The 19,436-nt window shown below is 38.8% G+C and overlaps 1 protein-coding gene and 1 long non-coding RNA gene across 10 annotated transcripts in view; one reads left to right on the top strand and one right to left on the bottom strand.

Moving 5' to 3' along the window:
- FYB1 (FYN binding protein 1) overlaps window positions 1–19,436 on the top strand; it is a 179,096-nt gene that overhangs the window by 7,000 nt on the left and 152,660 nt on the right. Inside the window, exon 1 of one of the 9 annotated variants that reach the window (XM_086361512.1) lies at window positions 1,997–2,234. The exons of 3 other annotated variants lie outside the window; for them this stretch is intronic. In XM_086361512.1, coding sequence (XP_086217638.1) covers window positions 2,073–2,234 — 162 coding nt within the window. In that variant the 5' untranslated portion in view covers window positions 1,997–2,072. Of the gene's footprint in view, window positions 1–1,996; window positions 2,235–3,324; window positions 3,344–19,436 lie in introns of those variants that run through there. 5 more of the 9 variants (XM_086361514.1, XM_086361521.1, XM_086361516.1 and 2 more) reach the window with 5 other exon arrangements.
- LOC147350257 (uncharacterized) lies at window positions 1,427–4,791 on the bottom strand. Its single transcript, XR_015148686.1, has 2 exons — window positions 4,608–4,791; window positions 1,427–2,780 (listed from the first exon to the last, which is right to left on the bottom strand). It is a non-coding gene; the product is annotated as an uncharacterized LOC147350257 (long non-coding RNA).

Genomic DNA, 19,436 nt, shown 5'->3' with positions numbered 1-19,436 from the left:
CTTAAAAAAAATGAAGCTGGATTTGCCAGCCCCTCCACCCCCAACTTTGTCTCTGAGTCTCACAGTCTCCATCTAGCTGTCACTTTGTACCAGGGACACAGCTTAATTTTACCACTGCCTGAACGTAAATAGTTCTCCAGAATGCAAATTTATGAAAAGAGATTTGAAGAATTATAACCACATTTGCATTCTCTAAGGTACTTCACCCTTCTGCTAGCAGGAATAATTTCAGTGCCTATACCACAAAAAAAAAAAAAAAAAAAAACTTTATCTTCTTCAGATGGTATCATTATATTGTGTCAGCTTTCTTGCATTTCCTGTTTCATCTTCCTGCTCAAGGATTTGCATACTTAATTGACTTCACAGGAAATGTACTCACGTAAGTGATAATTGAAATACATGTTTTTTGAAGTGAAATGATTATGCTCCAAAAACTAAACACTTATTGGTGGATTATGAGTTATGGATGGGAGCTTTAGCCTGTTTCTTCTTAGCCAAAATACCTCTCTTAAATATACTACATTTAGAAATATTAAACACAAACTGAAATGGAACTCGAATAAATTAAAACTCAGTGTTCATTTAACCAGAGACTTGTACTACATTGTGAACAGAAATCTCTCAGATTTTGTTTATCATGTGATTTTTGTACAACTGACTGGCCCAGAGAGGAAAGTCATGGAATGATCAAGAAAAAGTAATTATTATGTAGTGCATGGTGAAAATATGTTGATAAACTTAATAGTAAACAGTGTCAGAACACCAGGATTATTTCCACTGGCAAATCTTGCCTGCTAATCTGTTTGTCATCTCCCTAGTATGTCACTTGCTCCTCCTTTTAGAGCCCAGGCTTGCCTGTACCTTGAAACTACCTGGGGAGCTGTATTAAAAAACACTGATGCCTGGGGCTCAAAACTAGAGATCTTTGTTTAATGGTCTCAGGTTAAACCTGAAAACTTGGATTTTTTAAAACTTCCCAGGTGATTTTAATGGGCTGCCAGGTGAAAAGCTTCTGCCTTAGAACCTAATTTGTATTATTGTTTCAACAGTGGATGAGAGGCTTTCTGGTTATGCTAAAGAATGTCTCCCTTTCAAGGTCTTCTGGCAATGTCTTATTGTCTAAAAGAAATGCCTAGTTTTCTCATGCCTGCCTTGCCTTGATCTTCCTCCTCCATTCATTCATTGAGTACTTATGATGTGCCAGAGACAGTATAATTTCTGACTACTCTTCTAGCTCCAGAGTATCCTCAAGCCCCATTTTAAAAATACCTACAGTCTCAAGGCAATCTCAAATTCCTTTCTACCTCTGGGAACTGACCCCTGCTCTGCCTTTCTGTCTTGTCCTGGCAATGGTTCTATCCATATTTCTAACCACATCTCAATTTTGAAAAACATTTTGTTTAAGAAATAAATAAAAGGAAACATCCACTTACTAAAGAATTTTTATTGTCATGATAGTAATTAGTATTAGTTCAGGATCAAACAAAAAAAACTGATGCCCCTCTGCTAGGTTAATGTGGTAATACACACAAGATTTAGAAATTTGCAACCCCAAATTAAGATGTCAGTTGCTAACAAATATTACCAAAAAATTAACGCATGAACCTAGACTGTTATGTACTTTAGATTTTTAATGAAATGAATAACATCCTATGATAAGGTTAAAACATGTCCTGCATTTAAATATTGATGAGATAGATTTAAATGCATTGAACTTGATGATTAAAATTATTGTTATCACTTTATTCTTTTTAAGATTATAGTTCTGTTTTAAACAAGTATTATATACTCAAAATTGAAAAGTCAAAAAGTCAGCAAAGTACAAAACAAGGATTATTTATAATAATGTCGCCACCGAAGTCAATCACTGTTAACATGTTAATATGAATCCTCTACAAACTCATTTTATATATAAAATGGGTTAATAACATACACAGAATTTACTATTCAGACACTTTTTAAAACTTCTGTGTCAATCTTTAAGCTCTACCTGTAGCTGTTTTCGTATCAGTGAGGCATAGTAACTGGATAAACCTGGCCAGTTACACAAATGTTCTGAGGGCTGAGATAATATGCAAATAAACCTTATATATCAATGTGTGAAAACTGGACAGACCACAGGGTTCAAAAAAGGAAGTACTGTCTGCATAGCTAACTTGCACATTCACTGTCCAAGTTACAGCATCTTCGGAGTCGCCGTGTGCCACGCACATCAACTCTTTCACAAAAAAATGGTAAGTAAGAGATTTTATGACTCTCCTTGGTCTCCTAGCAAACATCTGATCTTTTTCTACATAGAGCAGAGAGGGCCGGGTGTGCCTCACGGGCAGGTCCTCCAAGCCTCTGGAATTTTTTGCTTATCTCATCGTCGTTCCCTTTGTTAAAAAAGTTGCTAAGGCGTTATACCAGTTGAGAGACTGTGGCTGCAGGAGTTCCCTTTTCTGATTCTAGCTTCCGAACAGAGGAAGAGTTATGCCTTAAAGAAAGAAAAGCTACATTCTTTGTCTTTGCTTCTTAAGATGGTTGGTTTAGAGACACAGGGCAGTCAAGTTTCCTTTCATGAGCACTTTGGAAACCTGAAGAAAACTCCGGTGATACACATTGGGCAATATTGCTGAAGATGAGTGTCGTTTTGACAACATAGTGAAGTTTTACAAGAGGAGTTCTTTTGTTTAGAAAAATGCAGTTTAGGGGCTTTCCCTGGTGGTCCGGGTGTAAAGACTAGGCACTCCAAGGCGCACGTTCAATCCCTGTTCTGGGAACGAAGAGCCCACATGTTCCTACAACATGGTCAAAAAACAAAATTTAAAAAAAGAAAGAGAAAAAAATAAATTTGGTTATTTTAATTAAGAGAAGCAAACAAAATCCAAATAGTCCAAATCTTAGGGACAGTTTGTGTTCCAAATTTAATAGAAAGTCCTAATGTGGAGCACACTTAAAATCATGACTGGGTTGCTAGTGTACCATAAAAACTAGCTTACCCCATAAGGAACCTAAACTACAGCATTAATATTCTGCTAGTTTCCTATTATTTCTCTGTATAATTGACTGTGTTCTCATACATGTGGTGTTCTTAGGCTCCCAAAGTCCAGAAGAGAGATAACTTTTTAATTCCACACAACTTTCCCCAACTCTCCAGCTCACACAAGACGAAACGGAGAAGGAAACGGCAACCCACTCCAGTATTCTTGCCTAGAGAATTCCATGGACAGAGGAGCCTGGTGGGCTACAGTCCATGGGATCACAGAGTCGAACACAACTTTGTGACTGAAAAATCTCTCCGTATGGAGAAGATGACAGCCTTTGCCACCTCCCCGTGGGAAAATGGGGATGATCCCTACAGGTACTCGGTTGGGGTCAAGAGTGCACTCTGTAGGCACTGGAATGAACAGGGTAAAGAATTCATGGCACAAGTTTGTAGTCTGAAATCCTGTGAGCCAAAATGGGGAAAGTGCAGAAGTGGCTCAGATGGTAAAGAATCTGCCTTCAATGCAAGAGACCTGGGTTTGACCCCTGGGAAGGGAAGATCCTCTGGAAAAAAGAATGGCCACCCACTCCAGTATTCTTGCCTGGGAAATGCTATGGACAGAGGAGCCTGGTGGGCTTCAGTCCATGGGGTTGCAAAGAGTCAGATACTACTGAGCGACTATCATTTTCACTAATGTTTCCAAACTCTGTCTGCAGATCTAGGATTCTTAGAAAAGATCTTGACCTTAATTGCCATATTCTCTTCAAAAATAAGTGAGGGCCTTGTGGTTTACAGGGTTATTTGAATTTTCTTAGGGAACACAAGATGGTAATAGAAGAAAAAAAGAAAGGTTTAATTGGATAGTGTGTTTGATGTCTTACATAATGTTTTCTTAAGAGAGTACAATCTTATTGTAAAAGTAACACATTATTAAAGAAAATTTCTTAGAAATATAGACATGCAGAAATGACACAATACATATTTTCTATAGTTCTATCACCTGGGGCAATCATTGCTAAATTAGTATAGATCCTTCTGAAAGTGAAAGTGAAAGTGAAGTCACTCAGTCATGTCCGACTCTTTGTGACCCCATGGACTGTAGCTCACCAGGCTTCTCCATCCATGGAATTTTCCAGGCACGAGTACTGGGAGTGGGTTGCCATTTCCTTCTCCAGAGGATCTTCCCTACCCAGGGATTGAACCCAGGTCTCATGCGTTGCAGGCAGACGCTTTATCATCCTTCTAGAATTTTGTCATTTAAAATGTATCTTATAAATTTTCTATAAGTACTATCATACTTTATAAACCATTCCCTTATCTGCTTTTTAATTTAAAATATCTTGAATAATATCTGAGTTATGAAAGCATTTTTAATAATGAATCATTTTTAATGACTGCACTGTATTCTGTAATTTATTTTAATTGGTTCCATATAGTTGGACATTGAGATTGTTTTTTGTTTTAATTTACTTTCTTTATGGTCATACAGATAAGACTATCATAAACATTCATTTATGTTAGTTGCCTAATTATTTTCCATTGCAAGAAATGCTAAAAGAATAAGTAGATTTAAAAAAACAGATATATTTTGACTTTTAACCAAGTTACCCTCTTGTAAAACAATATATTTTAATTTTACCTCCTATATAGTGAAGGCTTCCCTAGTGACTCAGTGGTAAAGAATCCACCTGCCAATGCTGGGGATGCAGGTTCAATCCCTGGGTCAGGAAGATCCCCTGTAGAAGGAAATGGCAATCCACTCCAATATTCTTGCCTGGGAAATCCCATGGACAGAGAAACCTGATGGGCTACAGTTCATGGAGCTGCAAAAGAGTTGGACACAACTTAGCAACTAAACAACAAAAACAACAAAACTATATAGTGACATGGTGCACGGATTTCCCAGCTGCAATAATGATATATGATGCCTATCTTTGTAGCTTATCAGTTCAGTTCAGTTCAGTCGCTCAGTCGTGTCTGACTCTTTGCAACCCCGTGAATCGCAGCACGCCTGGCCTCCCTGTCCATCACCAACTCCCGGAGTTCACTCAGACTCACGTCCATCGAGTCAGTGATGCCATACAGCCATCTCATCCTCTGTCATCCCCTTCTCCTCCTGCCCCCAATCCCTCCCAGCATCAGTCTTTTCCAATGAATCAACTCTGCGCATGAGGTGGCCAAAGTACTGGAGTTTCAGCTTTAGCATCATTCCTTCAAAAGAAATCCCAGGGCTGATCTCCTTCAGAATGGACTTATCAAGGTTATACTTAAAAAGGAAGTAGATTTCCTTATGTTTCTCTCTCCCCAACATTGCCTCTGACATTCTATAACAAGTTGCAGAAAGACAGGTAGTATATAAAAGGAAGGGAAAAAACTCTACTTTTTCTCCTTGGGAGACATCATAGATCAGTCAAAGGCTGTATTTCTACCTACTTATTCTCCGCTTTCTAGTTGCATGGTTTTTTCATAAGTCACTTAAGCTCTGAGTTTGTTTCCTTATCCAACAATGATGAAGGTGATGATGATAGTATCTTGAAGGGTTGTTTCAAAGAGTAAATAAGATTGTAATTATAAAGCACCCATTAAAGTGCAGGCAGCCGCCAGACACTGAATGAATGTTGGTTTCTTTCTTTCCAGCCCCAAATAAATGATTTCCTAAGGAGGTATAAAGACTCCTAGTGAACACAGGAAGATGATAATAATGTCCATTAACATTTGTGAGCCTTGGCATGAAAAAGTAGTGAAAGCGTTAGTCACTCAGTTGTGTCTGACTCTTTGTGACCCCATAGACTATAGCCCACCAGGCTCCTCTGCCCATGGATTTCTCCAGGCAAGCATACTGGAGTTGGTTGCCATTCCCTTCTCCAGGGGATCTTCCCAACCCAGGGATCAAATACAGGTCTCCTGCATTGCAGCTAGATTCTTTACCATTTGAGCCACCAGGGAAGCCCAGGCCTTGGCTTCCACCATCTCATTAAATCCCTAACAGTTCAGTTCAGTTCAGTTGCTCAGTTGCATCTGACTCTTTGTGACCCAATGGACTGCAGCATGCCAGGCCTACCTATCCATCATCATCTCCCGGAGTTTACTCAAACTCATGTCCATTGAGTTGGTGATGCCACCCAACCATCTCATCCTCTGTCCTCCCCTTCTCCCTCCTTCAAACTTTCCCAGCATCAGGGTCTTTTCAGATGAGTCAGTTCTTCATATCAGGTAGCCAAAGTATTGGAGTTTCAGCTTCAGCATCAGTCCTTCCAAAGAATATTCAGGACTGATTTCCTTTAGGTTGGACTGGTTTGATCTCCTTGCAGTCCAAGGGTCTCTCAAGAGTCTTCTCCAAAACCACAGTTCAAAAGCATCAATACTTCAGTGCTCAGCTTTCTTTATAGTCCAACTCTCACATCCATACATGACCACTGGAAAAACCATAGCCTTGACTAGACGGACCTTTGATGGCAAAGTAATGTCTCTGCTTTTTAATATGCTGTCTAGGTTGGTCATAACTTTTCTTCCAAGGAGTAAGCGTCTTTTAATTTCATGGCTGCAGTCATCATCTGCAGAGACTTTGGAGCCCCCCAAAATAAAGTCTGCCAGTGTTTCCACTGTTTTCCCATCTGTTTTCCATGAAGTGATGGGACCGGATGCCATGATCTTAGTTTTCTGAATGTTGAGTTTGTTTTTTTTTTTTAATTTAAATTTATTTATTTTAATTGGAGGCTAGTTACTTTACAATATTGTATTGGTTTTGCCATACATCAACATGAATCTGCCATGGGTGTACATGTGTTCCCCATCCTGAACCCCCCACCCACCTCCCTCCCCGTACCATCCCTCTGGGTCATCCCAGTGCACCGACCTCAAGCATCCTGTATCCTGCGTCGAACCTGGACTGGCAATTCGTTCCTTATATGATACTATACATGTTTCAATGCCATTCTCCCAAATTTAGTTCTTCTTCACTTTCTGCCATAAAATCCCTATCACCTCCTTGCAAACAGTTACTGCTATTGTTCCTGTTCTCTATCTGAGAAAACTGACTCTTGGGAAGGGTGACTCCCTGACTCACAGCCACACAGCTGCTGAATGCTGGGACTGGAATTTGAGCACAATTCTGTCTGCTCTCAAGGCCTGAGCTTTTCTGTATTATGCTGCATCTGAGGAAAAGTAGGTACCAAGGAAGATAGTGGTTTAAGAAAAGCCCGGGACTGGTTTTTAGGAGTGCCAAGGACCTTTCCTGAGGCTGGTGACCACCTCTGTTAGATCTGGGAGGCATTGCTTGTAACTTCTGCTAGTACCATTATGAATTATCCTATTGTCAGAATGATCACTTTACAGAAATCTTCTTGCAGAGCTGTTGGGGTGGGAGACTGAAGGGGTCGCTGGCTTTGTGGCTCTCCACCCCAGGGCTCAGAAAAAGGGTTTCAGTGATCAAATACTTAGCCTTTCTGTAAGCTCTCTGTTACTGGTGTAACTAAGCCCGCCTCTTCCAGGTTAAGTGCCGGAAGCAGGTATTAGAAAGTGGAACCACATGGTGGCCCAAGTGGTTATTGAGAAATTCACCTGTTATCACCCTCTTCCTGTAACTTACTGGTAGAGGAACTGTAGAAACTTGTGGGAATTAGGTGGAAAAGTACATGGGGTTTTGTGAGGACAAGGACATAAGCTATAATGAACAATGGATTTCAGCTACCTGGTGGCAGGGAGTGCTGGCTTTACAGTGGGATCTTGACTCAGTCTTGCCAGCTCTTTCTCAAGTCGCTTAGTAAGGGTAAAGGATTGGCTACGGATTCCTTGATGTTCTTTATAATATGATTCTACATTTTAGAAGCAGAAGGACAAAAAAGTAAGATTCTACTTCTTAAATATCTGATCCTGTGGAAATTAACTTAATTTGAAACTTTAAACAAATTATCTCACTTCACAGCCCGAAATGGAAATAATAGAATGATAACTGTCCACATGACAAATACTTTTAGGCACATTTCAAGTCATAGATTTCCTGAAAAAGAGTGAGAAGAAAATAGTGAATCATGCACAGATTTTTGTAAGTTCATAGTTAGTGAGGGGAAACATCTTTTACCAATAAACCTTAGAATGTTTAAGAAATGAAGTATAAAATTGGTTTGAGGGTTTTATTCATTTGTTTTGCTCCTTTCAGTCAGCTCGCAATTTGCATGTGAGCTACTTACAGAAGAAATGTGTTACCACTCTTTATTTAATGAAGGCTTGTTGAGCCCTTGTTCCTTGTTGGACTCTGCTGGACAAGAATGCAGGGTGAAAAAGATGGTGAGGGCCTGACTTCTTGGAGCTCACACTGAATGTGGTGGGTCTAACTTTAGCACACATCTGAATATCCGGAAGGGTCGGAGATGGAGCCTGAAAATTTGCATTTCTAGGTGATATTTTCAGGTGATGCTGATGCTGCTAGTCCAGGGACCACACTTGGAGGACCACTGTTCCCTGGAAGATGGAAAGCTGATTCAAGTAAAGTCAAGCCAAAGTGTTAGTTGCTCAGTCGTGTCTGACTCTTTGTGACATCATAGGCTGTAGCCTACCAGGCTCCTCTGTCCATGGAATTCTCCAGGCAAGAATACTGGAGTGAGTAGTCATTCCAGGGGATCTTCCCAACTCAGGGATCAAACCCAGGTCTCCTGCATTGCAGGCAGATTCTTTACCATCCAAGCCACCAATTCGAGTAAACATATAAGTAAAATACCAGGTAGTGAGCTCTGAAGGAGGTAAATAAGGAGCTGAGACAGAACATAAGAAGGAAACATCCTCTTTAGATACCAGTCTGGTCTTTGATGAAAGGGAAGGGAAGTCGCTCAGTCGTGTCCAAATCTTCGCGACCCCATGGGCTGCAGCCTACCAGGCTCCTCCGTCCGTGGGATTTTCCAGGCAAGAGTACTGGAGTGGGGTACCATCGCCTTCTCCGGGTCTTTGATACAGTAATGTTTAAACTAAAGCCCTGGTTTTCAACCCTGGTTGCACATTGAAATCAGGTGATTACCTTATAAATCATACCTATTCTCAAGGCCCCAGCCTAGAGTGGTTAAATCGAAACCTTAGTGTATAAAGTGGGGCCTGGTGCAGGTTGAGAATTCTGGCACCAAAGATTGAGAATAAGCTGGGCACAGGGAATGTGGCAGTAAAGACCATTTCAGGCACAGGAAATGGCAGGTACAAAAGACAAGAGGTAGGAGAGAGTTTGGATCTGCAAGAATACATGAGGCAGGAGGAGAGGAGAGGGGCAAAGAGGTGGCTTCTAGAAAGAGGCAACTGTCACAATTTGCTGGATTTCCAGGGCCATGACAAGGAATTTGATCGTATTTTGTTCCCCTCTGGCAGCCACTGGAGACTCCCAAGCAAAGGAGTCCGTGTCATTGTCTGATTCACATTTTTGAGAGGAGGGTTTTTTCTGAACTGATGCACATCCTTTCCGGATGTCCTTGACCATGATAGGGGGCTTCATTAATTCAACTTTTCGAATTGACTTCAAAAAGTCAATACTGACTTTTTCTCCCTCATACTTTAAAACCGTGAGGCTCAGATTTAAACACAGCCAAGAGTTTAAATTGTGAAGGATTTCTGAGGGGAATTAGTTTTTGATCCCATAAATAATTTGAGGGGCTACAATGGAGGCTCAGTTGAGAGCTGGTATCCCACGCAAATTAGAGTATGAAATCTGAGCTATAAGAATCCCTCTGGGAACTAGGTTTCCTACCCAGTTCTTTCATGGAGGGGGAGACCAGTGGTTCTTGTCTTTATCATGTAAGTTGGAGGGGGTCAGTCACAGTTTTGAATGATAGGCTACTGTTCCCCAAATAGAAGTCCACATACCTCCACACACTCCCTTCACATGCACACCTACTCTCTACTCTTGATCTGTATATCCTCTGCTTCTGCAAAACGGACTACCTCCCTTTTGCTGCAAGATGTGTACCAACGTGTTAAAAAAAAAAAAAAAAAAAACTCCTCTGTTATGACAAGCAAGTTTTGAGCCAAGATAGAAAAGTTCAAATTATATGAGATCTCATTCATCACAGGTCAATGCACAGAGGAGGAAATGAGAGGCACTTTAGAGCACATTTGTGTAGACACTAAATGCTCAGCAGCCTTGCTCTTGAAGCAAATGGGTGGGGGCTCCAGCTCCAGGTTTGGTAACTTCAATATAATATCACTTCCCTAATTCTTAGAGATGCATTTCATCTGTCCTTTCTTTCCTCCTGTACCCTTCTCTTCTTAAAATACTGTAGCATGTTAGGAAACAGCGTGACAAATGTTCACACCCAGAGTTCATGCATATTATTGTACCATTTTATCATATTATTGCCATTTTGCCATCTTTTCAAAAAGTAAAAAAGGCAAAGTTGAAGCGCTCATTTTACCCTCCCCAGTTCCATGCCCCTCCCTCTACAGGTAGAGGAATGTCGGCTCTGAGAGTGACACCTCACCTTCCCTAACATGTTTTTATATTTTTATTTAATCTGCCTGTATCCATAAGATACCATATAAGAGTGATTGCCCACTTTGCTTTTCTATGATTTCTGCATTTGCATTCTTTTTATCTTGACATTGGTATGTTTTCAGTATATAAGCATTTGGACACATGCAGCTCTAGTTCCACCTATTTTATTTCTGTGTAATTATATTATTTATTTAGTCATCTATTATCCGATGCTGAATTTGTTGTCATTATTTTCCATCTCAAACAGTACTAGAATAAATATTCTTTTGCATAAGGAATCTGGGCACCTTTAAATTTACTGAATTTAGCAAACTTTTCTCTGAAATCATTGTAACAATTTATCTCTTGCTCATCTTTTATGAGATTTCCCATTTCTCTACATCATCCCTAAAACTTGGTATTGCCAGATTTACTGATAGAGTTTTGAGAATTTATTATTATAGGCAAAACTTTATTCATTAAAAATTTTTTAAATTGAACTGTACTTGATTTACAATACTGTTGTTCCAGGTGTGCAGCACAGTGATATATCTATATATATTCTTTTTCAGATTGTTTTACATTATAGGTCATCTCAAGATACTGAGTATAGTTCCCTGTGCTATATGGTAAATCCTTATTGTCTATCAATTTTATACATCGTGGTGTATATCTGTTCATCCCAAACTCCTAGTTTATTTCTGCCCCTCCTTTCCCCTTATGGTAACCATAAGTTTGCTTTCTATGTAAATAAGTTGATTTGCATTATTTTTTTAGACTTTTTAGATTTCACATGTAAATTACATCACATAATAATTGTCTTTCTTTCGCTGACTTTCTTCACTTAGTATAATAATCTCTAGGTCCATCCATGTTGCTGTAAATGGCATTGTTTAATTCTTTTTTTGTTATTGAGTAATATTCTATTAAATATAAATATAGATACAAATATATCACATCTTCATTGTTGACTCATCTGTCCATGGACATTTATGCTGTTCCCATGTCTTGGCTATTGCAAATAGTGCTACTATGAACATTGGTTTTTATGCATGCTTTTTTAATTAGAGTTTTTGTCTTTTCTGGATATTTGCCCAGGAATGGGGCTGCTGGACGATATGGTAACTCTATTTTTCGTTTTTAAAGAAAACTCCATACTGCTTTTCATAGTGGCAGCACCAACAGTGTAGGAGGGCTCCCTTTTCTCCACACCCTTTCCAGCATGCTTTCTGTGTAGACACTTTTTCTGTTTGTTTATGTATCTTGGCTGTGCTCTGTCGTTGTTGCTATGCGCAGGCTCTCTCCACTTGTGGTGCACATACCTCTCTAGCTGTGTCTCTCAGGCTTAGTTGTCCTGTGGTATGGGAGATCTTAGATTCCTGACCAGGGATCAAATTTGTGTCTCCTGCATTAGAAGGTAGATTCTCAACCACTGGACCACCAGAGAACTCCCCTGTAGACTTGATGATGGCCATTCTGATCGGTATGAGGTGATTCCTCATCATAGTTTTGATTTGCATTTCTTTAATAATTATTGATATTGAGCATCTTTTCACATGCTTGTTGATCATCTGAATATCTTCTTTGGAGAAATGTCTGTTTAGGCCTTCTGCTCATTTTTGATTAAATTGTTCATTTTTTTATATTGACTTGTATGAGCTGTCTGTATATTCTGGAAACTAGACTCTTGTTGGCATAGCAAAACTCATTTTTGTTTCAATTTTCCTGATTACTACTAAGATGGAACATGTTTTTGTAAGTTTATTGACCATTCAGGTAACCTATTCTATAAATTCTCCTCATGTGCTTTGTTCATTTCTTATGGATTATCTTTTCATGTTGATTTATAGTAATTCCTTATATATTCTAGGCATTAACTCTATGTCATTTATGAAGGGAACGTGTTAGTCACCCAGTCATGTCCAACTCTTTGCAAACCCATTGACTCACTGTAGCCCACCAGGCTCCTCTGTCCATGGAATTTCCCAGGCAAGAATACTGGAGTAGGTTGCCATTTCCTTCTCCAGGAAATCTTCCCAACCCAGGTGTTGGGTCTCCTGTATTGCAGGCAGATTCTTTACCATCTGAGCCACCAGGGAAGCTCATGTCAGTTACATGCATTGCTAATTTTATGCTTTGAATCTCTGGCTTCTTTTTTATTTTATTTTTAGTGTCCCTGTTTTATATGCAAGTTTTAAATCTTAATACTGTCAAATTCTAAAATAAGTCTATCATTTCTGCTTTGATGTCAGTTTTAAACAGTTATTCCCTACTCTCAAATATTAAAGCTATTTTCCTCACCTTTCCTCTAAATATTTTAAAGACTTTATTTTCACCTTTAGGTCTTTAATAATCAGGTCTTTATAGCTGTGAATGACTGATTGTCAAGTACTATCTAGTTCAGTCTCTTTTTTCACTTACTTCCTTCTGTTGCTTCCTTTGTCGTATATCCAGTTCCCATATATGTGTGACTCTGTTTCTAAGCTCTTAACTCTCATATATTGTTCGATCTGTATACTTCGTAAAACTCCATATATAGCATTATTCCTCACATCTTACTCTTGGGCTCTGGATTCATATATCTTCTTACCCAAGTACACTAGCTCTTACTTATTGTTTAACAATTTCTACTGCTTTTTAGTATTTCTGTTTTTATTCTCTCAAACACAACAAGAATCTTAATACAATGCAATTACCCATTGAATATAAACTTCCAATCCAATTCCTAGTTCTTAACACTTTTACTTGGAAGAAATGTACTCCACTTTTATCCACATTTAATCAGCCAGAATAAATCGCGTAGTCATGCCTCAGCTAAAAAGGACATAGATGTAGGGAAGTATAATCTTTATGCACTCAGGGTAATGGCAGAGATGGGTACCCATTTGAAAGAAGAATAATATTATATACTACAATGTATATCGAGTTTTGTATGACTAAAAACTGTTTCATTTTAATTTCAATCTTAAATGATAGCTTAGCCATATATAAATATTCTAAATTGATATTACTTTTCCTCAACACTTTACAGACTTACCTCATTGACTTCCAGTGTTGCTGAATCATGTGCTATATAAGTCCAACCGTCTTACCCTGTAGGTAAAATTCTGTCATTCCTTTCAAGATGTTTCTTTGTCTTTATGTTTCACAGCTTTACTGTGCTTCATAGACATGTGAACTGATTTTTATTTATCCTTCTTGATACTCAGAGTTGCAAGTTAAAGCAAAGATCTACAATATTTCTGTGACGAGCCAACAGTAAATATTTTAGGCTTTTTAGGTTTTGTGGTCTCTGTTCCAACTATTCAGCTCTATCATTGTAGCATGAAAGCAGCTGAAGACAATTCATAAACAAATGGCTGTGGCTGCATTCCAATAAAACTTTATTCACAAACACTGGTGGCAGGCTGGCTTTGGTCCATGGGCTATAGTTGTCAACCCCTGATGTAAAGCCTAATGATTTTCTTTAACTCTATAAGATTCTAAGCTATTACTTCTTCAAAAACTATTACTCTATCATTTCCTCCTTCCTAGATTGTTTTTTTCTCTAGCATCCCTGTTACTCTAGTGAAAGCTGGATAGATTCAATCTATCCTATGTGATTATAATGGCTCTTTCACATTTTTTTATCTCGATGCCTCTGTGATCAGTTTATCAACTTCATCTTCCCATTCACTTCATCTATGTCTAGAGTGACCAACAGTCTCAGTTTGCCCAGCACTTTTCCAATTTTAGCACTGAAGTCCCATGTCCCAGAAACTTCTCAGTCCCAGACAGACCAAGATACGTGTTCACCTTACCTGTGTCCAAGCCGTAGTTCATCCCATATACTGAATTTATGTTTCAATGATTAAGTTTTTATTTCTAATTTTTAAAATTGGTTCTTTTTGGTAATCACCTGTTCTTATCTAATGTCTGCCCATTTTTGTTTCAAGTATTGTCATACTCTCCTACAGATATTATTCATTTATTTTTTTACTTGATGTATCCTTAAGGTCACTTTCAGATTGTCCTATTATTTTAGCTTAAGTTGAGGCAAATCCATCTTTCAGTTGTTGATTTTGTTGGGTTTTGATTTGTTTATAGTCTTCTTTCTGTATTTTGGAACTATGTGATAGCCCATTTGAGATGGTTCTGTTGGTAGATTGCTTAGTTCTTGTTATTTGCTGTCTCCAATGTTGTGCTTACTTCTACTTCCTGAGGTTCCTCCAGCCCAGAAACAGGTCTATATTGATAGCTGATTCAGGCCCCCAATAATTTTGCACATTTAGTATATTCCTTACTAAGTCAACTGGCACCTTGGCCCAGATTCTGGTTCTAGGACTGTGTCTAGCCCAGCATCTCTCCACTTTAGCAATGTTGTACATTGCAGGAGGTTTAGCAGCATCTCCAGTCCCAGCCCTCTAGCCAGTAGCACCTCTGTCCCCCTCATTGTGACAACACAAAGCATTTCCAGATATTACAAAATGTGCTTCCTGCTCCCCTTACCAACTTCACATCCCCAGTTGAGAACTGCTGGTCTATCCTCAGGCAGTTCTTAGCGTTGATCATTTGGTCATCTTTCATGGCACTGAGGATGGGAAAAAGCATATCTGTCCCCTTGGTTTCAGAGATCAGCCATAGCTCAGATTCTCAGATTACCTGTAAGAGATGAATCAATAAATACTTCTGTACCCTAAACCAACAGCCCACCTGACTACCCCTCCAGTCTTGCTCTCACTCAGTTCTGTTCTGTTTCTGATACAGAAAAGAGCATTTCTTCTTGAGGGTTGCTATTGTTGAATTTTCTCATTTCATATTCTGTCATTGACATGTGGTTAGGCCAGTAATTCCTCTTCTCTATCTCATGTCCCTCATTTCCCTTTAGTGTCATCTCTTTCCTTTTTCTTTTCTCTCTCATCCTCAATCAATGTTATTGCGTAAATCAACAAACTAGAGGAAATGTGTCAGCATCAGGGTTGATGAGATACTTGAAGAATTAGTCCAGTTTCTTCTAGGTCTCTATTACCACCCTTATCCCTGTCCCAACTTATTAAGACAGTATTTTTCAAAATGTGGTCATTAAACCAGCAACATAACTTCATTGAACTGGATCCTTAACGAAAATTCTTGGGCTCCACCCAAGACTGACTGAATATGTTCTGGGAGTTGGACCCAGCCACTTGTACATTAAACACACCCTCCACATGATGCTGATGCCTGCTCAAATGTGAGATTCCCTATAACAAGATGGCTAGAAACTTGAACCAGTAGCTCTCAACCTGGTAGCACATTGGAACTGGCTGTTTAACTTTCAAATATACCATTGCCTGAGCCCCACCTCCAGAGATACTGATTCAGCTGGTCTGGTCTGGGGCTCAGGTACTTTTTTCTTGTAAGCTCCCCCAAAAGATTCAAACATCCAAAGTTTGCTTTAGTTATTTGTTTACTGCTTAACCCATTTTGATGATCATGTACACCAAGTCTAACTCAGTATAACAGGAACCCTAAGTGAAAAATGGTAAATTTTTAGTGAATAGAGTTTAAAGTGAATGTGGTTTGGGGTTGGACTTCCTGGATTTGAATCTCAGTGCTGCCCATTTTCAGCCATGCGATTTTGATCAGTTTACCCTCTCTGTGCCTAAGTTTCCCTGTGTGTAAAAAGAGATGAATAACTACCTACTACTTATTAAGGTTGTTATAAGGCTTATGTAGTTTTACATATGAATAGAGTAATGCCTGTTGCATAACAAAAGCTATACAAAATTTTTCTAAAACGATTATCTGTCTCATAAGTAAAATGTACAAAGAACTTGCAAAACAAAATTCAGTCAAAATAAGTGTTTTGAGAATGGGAATTTTAAAAGCATTCAAATTTTTTTCTCCTTTTTTTCATATTAGGATCTTTTACTTTATATGACTAATTTCCCCAAAAAACTACTATATGCTCTTTAAAATATTAATTCAGTAAAAACTAATTTTATTAACATTTTTCAGAATTTTACTATATACCTTTTAAAACCAGCTAGTGGAACTGTAAAACCAGAGCTCAGAATCGCTAGTTTCTAGTCAGATTTTAACTACAAAAACTGATAAGCCAACAATAAATTGAATCCTTATGTAAGTACTGGCAGAGATCAAAAGAAGTTGAAATAAACATCTGCTGAATTTGATCTATGACAGACATTTAGTTGAAAGAATTCATGTGAAATCTAGTAAAAACTCTCTAATGGGAGGTTTAGGAGGCTTAACTTACATTAATACATTTTGGTTTGTCAGTGTACAGGCATACTCCAAAAGAACTACTGGCAATTTTATTCATTATAACTTTGAAAGTAGTTGAGTTGACTTTATCACAAAAGGACATTCACCCGAAAGAACCTAATTTTATCACATGTACTCACAACTGCATGAGACAGCATTTCAGGCCTGGGTGGATTCTTTTTTTTTTTTTTTAATAGCAGAACTAGCTATCCCAACACAGTAAGGCTGAGATACACACTGTCTAATAATTAGTTCCCTAAGGGATGGGGTTGGGGGAGGGGTGAGTTTCCAAACTATCTGTCCTTAATTATCAAGCATACAAAGGAAAGACTGTGAAGGCGGATTTGTTGTACCTTCTGATTTCTAAGCAAAGTCCACCTGTAGCTACTGCACAAATGAAAAGTAGATGGTTTCAATTCTCCATAGATGTAAAAGTTAGCTAACCTGAGCAAACATTGATTGAATTTGATAAGCAGGGCAAGGAGAGAGAAAGTTTCAGAAAGCAGGCGAAATAACCACATCTAGGTGGCTAATGGGCATGAAAAAGCAGACATAATATCTATACATCCTGACCCTCCTATATTCCCTTTTTCTCCCCTTCCACACAGTAACTCCTGCTATTTAATTTGCAAGCCACACAGACCAAAAAGAAAGGGAAAAAGAAATCTGCAGGCACATTCCTGAGAAATGACGCTACATTTACCCTTTGATCAGTGAGAAAACTGGTTGTTCTCTTCTGGTTCATTACGGACACACGGACAGGTAGTTAATCCACCAGAGATGAAGGAATATTCCCTTTTTGGGCAAGCAATGTGGAAAAACTAGAAATATATCACATCTTTACATTTGCAATATGTGTGCTACTGTTTGCACTGTTAAGATCTGTATTTAACTGTAGCTATAAAGTCTGCATCTGTAAGTAATTTTAATTAAAGGAAGATTCTACTTAACAGTGTACTCTTTCAGTTATTCTAACAAATGTGTTTCTTTAAGTGTGCTAGACCCACAGAGGAGACAAAAAGAGCTGTGGTTAAAATGCCCGGCCGTTAGAACCGTAGGCTGAGGCTGGGAGTCTTGCCCCAGGGTCAGTTCTGTTTTCTCAAGCTCCCTGGGTAGTTCTGTTTCTCCTTGTGGCTTCCCCACAGGGAGTCTCCATTATTAAATCCACTGGATTATTTTACAGGAGACACCCACTTTTTAAGCTACCTGCTTAATTCCTGGAAACATTGGAGTTGGTGAGCCCAGATCAGATAGTTTCCTTTCTGGCTTTAATATTCTAGGAGTTGAATAAATTCCATAGTTCTGGGTATATAGAATCAGAGTAAAGTTTGGTAAATGGTCTTCTGGGTAAGCAGCTGATACGGGATGTGTTTGGCTTGGAAGCGGTATCTAGATAAGGGAAGTGCGATCAGATTTCAGTGCATAACAACCAGCTGAAAGTTCTGGACTAGTGTGTGTGTGTGTACAGAGGAAACTGGTGAGTGGTTAAAATTTACTATCAAAGAGGGTATTGATGTCTGCAACTCACTTTGAAATGCATCCAAAAAAAAAAGATGAATGGATAAATAAATAGAAAGCAAAAACAAGAGTGGAAAAATGCTAACAAATGTAGACTCTGAGGAGAGGGGGTGTATTTTGGTATTCACTTTCAAAAAACTTTCAGATATGCTTGTAATATTTCATAAGGAAAAGTGGGGTAAAAAGTTTAAGTGTCAAATAGACTGAGCAAACAGAGCTGGGAATTTTAGTACAATACTCCGTGTCCTATATTCTTAACCAGTGTGTTTATTTATACAGCTTCCATTTATCTACTGAGATATCAGCAGAAAGTATTTTCCCCTGTAAATGTATATAGCCTTATTGTTCTCCCCCTTATAAAAATGATATGCATGATGATAAATATTTTTTAAAAATATGAGAAAGTAAAATGTACAGACAGTAATAGTTTCACTATCTGAAGAAAATCACAGTTAACATTTTAGTAATAATTTTTCAAGACATACCACTAGAGAGTGTTTAAGATCTTCTATATATGCCTCTTGTAGCTAAGCTGTTGCTGCTGCTGCTGCTAAGTCACTTCAGTCGTGTCCGACTCTATGCGACCCCATAGACGGCAGCCTACCAGGCTCCTCCGTCCATGGGATTCTCCAGGCAAGAGTGCTGGAGTGGGGTGCCATTGCTGTCTCCATTTTCTTCTCTGCCCACCCAGCTCTGACCCTTCCTTTAATGCATGGCTCTAATTTTTTTCCTTTGAGAAACCTTCCACTTTTCACTCTTGCCCCACTCTTACACCCCCTTGACTTGCCATGTCCTACCTTCAGCATTTCTCTTGTCAATGCCTTGAAATTCTCATCAAGCACCTCTAATATCCAAATGCATTTTCTCCCAATTATTCTGTATCCTACCATGCTATCTTGCATACCCCAAGCTGCCAATACATGTTTGCTGTCAGACTCATAATTTTACTGGAGCTTAATCTGATTAAGGCAAACTGTCCTCCTGATTTAATGAGTAACTTTGTAGTTTAAAACAAAATTCTCACTTGATTCAAAAATAAGGATAACTGTGCCAATCCATTTCAGCTAAATCATGGAAAACACAGAGATTATAACACATAGAATTATTTCAGAAAACATAAGCCAACCTCTCTGCAAGTTTTATCTTAGATTTTGTCATTGACATTTCCCAAGGGCTTAAAATGAATGATTGGTACAGTCTCTAACAGAGCAGGGGAAGGTTCAGGCACCCTAGATGGGTATTGGCAGTTTTTATGGCTAT

Source organism: Bos grunniens, chromosome 20 (genome assembly GCF_055505025.1).
Source record: "Bos grunniens cultivar Pamir isolate PY7600 chromosome 20, Bosgru_T2T1.0, whole genome shotgun sequence".
Classification (NCBI taxonomy): domain Eukaryota; kingdom Metazoa; phylum Chordata; class Mammalia; order Artiodactyla; family Bovidae; genus Bos; species Bos grunniens.
This window is presented reverse-complemented; position numbering and strand designations above follow the sequence as displayed.